The sequence below is a fragment of the Artemia sp. Qi Xiang Cuo genome, chromosome 2 (assembly GCF_049724085.1).
Source record: "Artemia sp. Qi Xiang Cuo chromosome 2, ASM4972408v1, whole genome shotgun sequence".
NCBI lineage: Eukaryota > Metazoa > Arthropoda > Branchiopoda > Anostraca > Artemiidae > Artemia > Artemia sp. Qi Xiang Cuo.
The window spans coordinates 97,078,758-97,087,350 of record NC_142795.1 but is presented as its reverse complement, the minus strand read 5'-3'; the positions used below and the strand labels follow the sequence as shown (position 1 = coordinate 97,087,350).

General features: G+C 37.4%; 1 protein-coding gene across 1 annotated transcript in view; it reads left to right on the top strand.

The window, feature by feature from the left end:
* The first annotated feature begins 5,201 nt into the window (after positions 1-5,201).
* The window catches only part of LOC148955865 (ATP-binding cassette sub-family C member 4-like), a 216,306-nt gene continuing 212,914 nt past the window's right edge, over positions 5,202-8,593 (top strand). The window contains exon 1 of the mRNA XM_089104749.1: positions 5,202-5,414. Coding sequence (XP_088960875.1) covers positions 5,293-5,414 — 122 coding nt within the window. The 5' untranslated portion in view covers positions 5,202-5,292. The remainder of the gene's footprint in view (positions 5,415-8,593) is intronic.

Below are 8,593 nucleotides of genomic sequence, written 5' to 3'. Positions count from 1 at the left end.
GCCTGGCTGTGAGGGGGGGGGAGGGGTGTTATCCTCAAAGACATAATTTAGGTGACTTTCAGCGACGTTCAACAAAATAGCAATCTTAGAATTTTGATGAAATTTAGTTTGGGAAAAGCCGGGCGTGAGAGGGGGTTAGTTGCCCTTCAATCACTTTCTACTGCTAAAAAGAGCACTAGCCCATTGAATTTCTAGTCGAATGAGCCTCTTCTGAAGTTTCTACGACAACACTATGAAAAAGTTACATTTCCCCAGGTCATAACTTATAACCCTTGCCCTGAGGGCTATTGGGGGAGTGTCCTCCTCAAAGGTATAATTTCCTGAACTTTAAACTACTTGGAACAAAAAGGCTATCTCAAAATTTTGATTTGGATGAGTTTGGGGAAATTGTGAGCGTGGAGTTATGCCCCAAGGGCATAACTAACAACCCTTGCTTTGAGGGCTGTGGGGGGATGTCATCCTCAAAGACCTAATTTCCTGAACTTTCAACTACGTTGAACAAAATGGCTATCTTAAAATTTGGATTGGATGTGTTTGGGGAAAAGGTGAGCGTGAGAGGGGGGTTTAGTCGCCCTCAAATCACTGTCGACTATTGAAAAGGGCACTTGAACTTTGAATTTCCAATTGAATGAGCCCTTTTCGAAGCTTTTACGACAACTTATTCGATGCGAAGTGTCCTGGTCTAAAGGGAAAAAAATAATAAACAACACATTGTGCCAACATCGTTCTTAAATGTCCCCAGGGCATAACTTACAGCCCTTGCCCTGAGGGGTGTGGGGGAGCGACCTCCTCAAAATACATTTTCTATCTAAAAATCAACTAAGCTGAACAAAATGGCTATCTCAAAATTTTGATTGGACGTATTTCGGGAAATGGTGGGCGTGGAAGGGGTGTTAGTTGCCTTCCAATCACTTTCTACTATTAAAAAGGCCACAAGCTACTCCAATTTCGAATTGAATTAGCCCTTTTCGAAGTTTCTACGACAACTTATTCGATATGAAGTGCCCTGGTCTAAAGGAATAATTAATAAATACCACATTGTGCCAAGATCGTTCTTATATTCCCCCAGGGCATAACTTAAAACCCTTGCCCTGAGGGTTTTGGGGAGTGACCTCCTCAAAAACATATTTTCTATCTGGAAATCAACTATGCTGAACAAAATAGCTATCTCAAAATTTGGATTGGATGTGTTTTTGGAAATGGTGGGCGTGGAAGGGGTGTTAGTTGCCTTCCAATCACTTTCGACTATTAAAAAGGGCACAAGTCAATCCAATTTCCAATTTTATGAGCCCTTTTTGAAGTTTCTACGATAACTTCTTCTATACGAAGTGCCCTGGTCTAAATGAAAAAAACAATAAATAATACATTGTGCCGACATCGTTCTTATATGCCCCCAGGGCATAAATTAAAACCCTTGCCCTGAGGGTCGGGCGGGAGTGACCTCAAAAATATATTTTCCATCTGGAAATCAACTACGCTGAACAAAATGGCATTTTCAAAATTTCGATTGGAGGTGTTTGGGGGAATGATGGGCGTGGGGGGGGGGGCTAGTTGCCTTCCAATCACTTTCGACTATTAAAAGGGCACTTTCCCCTCCAATTTCCAATCGAATGAGTGCTTTTCGAAGTTTCTTCGACAACTCCTTCGATACGAAGTGCCCTGTTCTAAGACCAAGAATTAAACAATACATTGTGCCGACATCGTTCTTTACTTAGGCAGCGCTAGCCTATGATCCAATAGAATATAGCTATAGGGTCTATTTGTCGCTGGATTGTACGCTGAAAGTAGAAATTTTGGAGCACCAGGATATATCTGTTTATTGAGAGTTATTAGAGAACTTGAATCACGAACAACTCTGTAAATGATATAGAAGGTACTGTTCAAAGCCAGTGTTCTCATACATTTGCTCTGATAAAAGAGATTGTGTAGAACTAGAGTTACGGAAATATGTTTATGATTTGAACGAACAGTAAACAATTGTAGCATCCGAGACCGTTGTTCAATGGATTCAGCTGAATCATCAATAATCAGCCAAGATTTTGGTTCAATAATGTCGAAAACCTCAAGTCCCCGTATGAATTTTACCTGCACAGATGTAGCAATAGCTTTTATTTTATCATATGACTCCTGCCAAACACTGTAGCAATAGTAGATTTTTTTCGGCTTTTCCATAAACATTTTATTACAATTTTTAATTATTTTAGCTAAGAGTTTTGTTTTGCCCGACATTGATGAACCACAAATAAACGATCTGTATGGTGTTTTAAATTGATACATATTTTTTAGACTTCAACAGCTGGATTACAACTAACTGTAAACTATAGTTTTCTAATGAATAAATAATATCTCTATCACAGTCCTACTACAATGTTCAAGAACAACAACAATTTAGAATCATATTTTCTTTAATTTATAATAAATATTTTTAATCAACAGAATAAAATGACAGAATAACTTTGATAACAACAGAATAACTTTGAGCTTCATGCTCCTAAGTATTAACAAAAATATTCCATTGCTCAATTATTTCGGGACACTATATGTAATACTTCTTCTTCCTTGCTTAAGGGAAATGACCCCAAAACATCAATCTCTTATAAGCAAAATAGAAATTCTTAAATGTTTTTAATTTATTTATGTTAAATCAACGCATTTAGAAATGGGATCACAGCACCCTTCCCCAACCCCTGTGGGTGGCCGCTGCGGCGGCTGAAGGTCGGGCCGGAAGGTGCGGGGGCTTGCTGTGGTTGGCGAGGGCGCAAGATACAATTTTTCAAACTATGAAAAAAATATTGAAATATAACTCTACCTTGTACACATACGCACAAAGTTTGCTCTACAATGAAACATATAAAAAATCTTCCCACCACCACCCGACACCCGCCTAGTATTATGAGAAATGAGTTTAGGTCAATTTATCCAACTGAGTTGTTTTCTATAGTTTACACATTCAACTCGATCTGAAAACGGTAGTGCCCATAGTTTAGGACCTCCACACCACCCTCACGTACATATACTTTGCCTGATATGGCTGTCATGGCATTTTTCTCTGCTCTAATAGTGTAGTTTTTAAATTGTAAAGAGCAAATCGCCATGACTTTCGCTCTTGGGACTATACTATTTGCCACACAATTTCTATAAACACTGATGTCGGAGTTCTTTTTAACATAGTGTTTAGGCACCCTCTTGCAGATTTGTTTGATATCCTCGTTTTGCGTTTCCATAAAGTACCTTCGGACCTGGAAACACCTTTGGATATCAAGTCGCTCTCCGTCTCGGATTTTAACATTAACAATTGATTTGGGGCCTGGCGCTTCACTAACACCGGATAAATCGACTCATTCCAATTAGTGACATCCATCTGAGAGCTAATGTATTCACAATTTTCCAAATCATTGATCAGATTCCCAGTTTTAACTTTTAACAGGAGTGAATCAGTGTCTCCATAATACACTTGAACTTGTCCCTCCACCGGCCATTGCACCTTGCACACATTGTAATATAATGACAACATGCGTTTCTTGGAGATTTCCGTTATTGAGCTGCCACCAGCAATATTTTTGGAAATTTGAAGCACAAGGATTGTTAAGGCATTTGTAATTACCACACGCAAACAGTAGTGAGACATTGCCGACGGATAAAGGGAATTCATATAAAAAAAGGTGCATCAGACTTTTCACTGGTGTCTGGTCTAGTCGGATCAGTTTTCAAAATACTTTTCCTGTTGAAAATATACCCACCCTTCATTGATCTTTCTACCAATAGATGCTGATCCACGTCGGAGTTCAGACCTATTTCTTCTTTGCTGATTTTTAGAATTAAATACATCACCAGATGAGAAATTGAAAAACAATAACCCAAATCCAACCCAAATTCCAAATAGATTTTATACGTGTTCTTACAGACAATGTCCAATAACGTCAATACTTCACTTTCCAAGTACATCTTACAATAATCCTACCTATTTTTACATCCTCCCTTTGCCCAAACCCTCTTGGCCACCAGCTATATTTTTGGAAATTTGAAGCCCTGGAAGGTTAAGGCATTTGTAATTACCACATGCAAACAGTAGTGAGACATTGCCGACGGATGAAGGGAATTCATATAAAAAAGGTGCATCAGACATTTCACTGATGTCTGGTCTAGTCGGATCAGTTTTCAAAATATGGTTCCTGTTGAAAACATACCCACCCTTCATTGATCTTTCTACAAAATAGATGCTGATCAACGTTGGTGATCAGAACCATTTCTTCTTTGCTGGTTTTTAGAATTAAATACATCACCAGATGAGGAAGTGAAAAACAATAACCCAAATCCAACCCAAATTCCAAATAGATTTTATCAGTTTGCTTACAGACAATGTCCAATAAATTCAATACTTATCTTGCCGAGTACATTTTACAATAATCCCAACCATTTTTACATCCTTCCTTTGCCCAAACCATCCTGGCAAATTCGTAGTCGGCAGTGGTGCATTGACGAGCATGAAGTGAATCAGAAAACGCTTCAATGGGTGGTAATTTCACCGCACTTAGCCTCGAGGTGGAGTTGTAGCAATCATATGCGTATCTGCCCTAACACGTTAATAAATCATGCATTTCATCATCTGGAAAGCGCTGCTTAAGGAGGGGGAAACTATCAAAATTGTCACCTTTTTGTACCTGAATCAATTGGCTAAGGAATTTTGAGAAAAAACTAAAGGAGTATAAAAATGGATTTTATTCAGGTAAGTATTACTATTATCTATTGTTTTCAATTTGAATTCGAAGAGCAGCAACTTTTCAGATGATTTGGCTATGATATTATAGGAAAAAGAACCGTCTACCCATGCGTCATCTACAACTTCCCCCTTCTGCGTACGCGCCAACGGCGGGAAAATGAACTTATCATAATTGGTATTGTGTATAAAAACAGGTAAAAATTATTGTTGACTAACGTTTACATTACATGATTGATGGGCCACCCCCCGGAAGTTACTTCCTCCTGATAAAATTTTCTGCCACAAATGATCATTGTCGCGTACCTCCTCCTCGCCCCCTTTCCCTTTACCCTCATCAAGTTCACCATTACAAATCCAACATATTTTCAGATTTTTTAATGGCCAACCTGTCCTCTGGGAATAGAATCATAGGATAGTGTGTATGACGCAACCGTGACAGTGCCTTGTTTGCTGTTATACTAAGTTTAGTCAAGGCTGTGGGCATACAATCTGGCTCATTTAATGTCTCAACTAAATCTACCAATTGCACAGTATTACTTTAGTCTCTTTGCGCATAGGGAAAAGAGACTGCTATGGTTTCATATTCTTTGACACGATTTGGATTTGATGAATCGTACACATCTTTGAGTTTTGCTTCGCAGTCTAAAGAGATCTTGTCACTCTGCAGAGAGGGAATTCTGGAAATTTCTAAAAGGTAAGATCGCCCTGTCACCGCTAACCGTTTCCACAGACTGGTACCCATGACGTTTACAGTGTCTTTTGTGATGCTGTGACTTCAAATCGCTATGAAATCTGGAGACACATGTTGGACAATAGAAGCATACACCCCACGCCCCTGTTTACCCTCTTATAGAACTCGACTAATATCTATAATTGTATTAAAATGACCAGTTGAATCAGGCTGTGTAGGAGGCGTGTAAAGGAGCCATAGCCAGTGCATCTCTGATTGAATAGACGGAGCCCTCACTGGAAATATAACTCCTTTTTTTTATCACGGTGGTCTTCCTCCTCAAATTATGTTTCAAATTGCAACACAGTAACTCTAATATTTAAATGTGTATTAGCCCACTGAAAAACATCTATCCTCTTGAGTGTTAATGGACATTGAGCATTTGAACAATTAAAATCTACTTTAGGAAACTTTGTCCCCATTCCACCCCCATTAGCTGCCAATTTGTCCAACTTTGTCTTAATACTATCCTTTTGCAGGGGTTGGTTTGCTGCGATAAGAAAAGCAGAGTCGAAACACTAGCCTTGTATCGGAACAGATTCGTTTTACACCTTTACATCCCTCTTAAATATGAATTATATTTTAAAACTATAGCCCTCTCCTCCACCCCACCTCTTCAAATAAAATATTTTTAAATTTATATATATTTACATTTAAATTCTCTATAAATAAAGTCACTGACCCACTACTCCCCTCATTATAATTATCTAATTTAATCGCTATCTTTTTGACCCACTTCATAAATATATCCTCATAATTTTCCAAATGCAGATGAATCGGTAGCATCTCAGTATGTACATACTTTGAATAAGCGTCACCCACATTTTCATTTCAATAAAACAATTTTAGTGTTATTGATACTTTTAAACTGTCCCTCCTACCTCACTCCCGAATATGTCGTTCATTAAAAAGATCCCACTAATACAGCTTTGTAATTATACATATTTTGCAATGTAGTGTTTGATAAATAAAAATCAGGTAATATAATTGGCGTTAGTGAGGTTTCCATACCATCACCACTCTATCCACATTCAATCTCAATAAGAGGGATGATGCGTGGAGTAAAATCACCCTGCTCGCTGAGCATATCTTCCAATGTATCATGACTGAGCTGTACAGCCATAGCAAATTTATTTATTTGAACACTTTGATCTTCAGCTATGCTTGGCTGAGCTGGTGTCATATTCTTTAAAACAGTGGGGGGGGTATTTAACTCTCTAGAGCAATCACCTAGAAATTCACGTGTATTTGGGGTCAGCTGGTCACTCCAAGCAAAATCGTCTTCTGATAACCCTGATGTTCGAATGCATCTGGTTAGGCAAAACTGACATCCAAACCCTGTTCAAATGCATTTGGGGGAATATTATTTGAACTAGTTGGAAGATCCTCATCAATCTCTCTAGGGAAATACTCTAGAATTATACTGGTGTTTGGGCTGAGCTCGTCGACCCAAGCAAAATGGTTTTCTGGCACACATTGATTTTCAAATGTATCTGGTTAGGTTAAACTAGTAACAGAACCCTGTTCAACAGCACTTGGAGGAATATCGTTTGATATAACGAGGGATTATTATTTGTATCTTAAAAATTTTCTTTCAAAACGTTATTTGTCAATTCTGGATCCTCATCCTCGTCAATGTCAGAGGGAAAGTCATCTAGGTTATCAACACCACTAAAACATTCTTTCAGAAATTCCGTGTGCCATTTTAAGTCATTGTCGACAGATAGTAAGTCAGTAACTGAGTCAAACTCAAAAGAGCAGAAATTAACATGAGTAGGGCTCAAAACTCCTGTGCCTTCCCAAGGCGAGAACATAATTTGCACTTTACTGAAAAAAAATACAACTGAATGTGCAGTGTCAGTTTAATATACATATACTGATATTTAGTAATCAAAATGTTAATATTATTTGATTTATTAAAGTTATAAAAATAAAAACACTTATATTGTTTCAGTAAAATGCAAATTATGTTCTCGCCTCGAGAAGGCATAGGGGTTTTAAGCCCTACTCGTGTTAATTTCTGCTCGTTTTGAGTTTGACTTGGTTATTTATTGTAATTTCTGCTCGTTTTGGGTTTCATTTATTTATCGATGCTGATTTGTAGAAAGGTAGTTTCACACTTGGTAGATTATTTGATTGTATTTTTGCTCAATTTTTTGTTTAATGGGGTTCTTTACTTTTCTTTGAAAAACCTATTTTGTGGAAAAAGTTTTTTTTTAATTAATACCGGAAAAAAGAACCAGTATTCTTGAATATAACCTGAATGGTCACTTCTCTGGCCTACAAATACTGGTTTAAAATTTGGAACAATAACTGAATCGTGTTCTGATTGCTTTCTACGATCTAGTTTAGTACTGTGTGCAGCTTTTGGCCCGAATATAACTTGTTCTGGTCGCTTTATATGGTGTGACTTCAGTTGTCACTTCAGTTGTGACTTCAGCGGTAATTGATGCTATACTACAAGTAATAAGCATGAATAGCCATATAGTTTGGTAGCATATAGTCTACAAATACTCAAAACTAACACATTGAGATGGAGCTATTGTGCAAAAACTATAATAAACGAAACAGGAAGTTTGTTGTTAATGATCTGTCCCTTATATTTCCAAAACTGATTTTCTGGGGGTAGGTTATAGGAACATAATTTGAGGAAAGCTGTTTTTGGATTTTCTAGACTTTTCTAAAAAGTTTTATGGCACTCTGTCTAAAAAAGAAATAGCTGTTGAAATTTTCGTGTTTTCTATGTCCAATAATCATTGAACATGAAAAAATTTCAACATAAAATGATGAAAAATGAAAACAAATCATGTTATCTTTTGATAGTCAAAAAATTGTAATCATTATCACGCACTTTGCTTCCTTCCCTCGGCGGTTGTTGTCATTAATGTTTATATCTACGGTAATTTGTAAATAATTTACTCAATCAGTCACTCTTGCCCTACGGCACTCGACTTTTAATAGGTTTTTTTTTTGGGGGGGGGGAATACCAGATAATAAAAAAAATTAGTAAGAAATAAACCTCTTTTTTATTAACTAAACAAAACAGAATTGGAACTATTTTTTATTGATTTTCAATAGATGACGCAGTCCAATTTTGTCTATGTGGTTGACAGTTGCTTTGGTACTCCCGTACAATCCAGAAC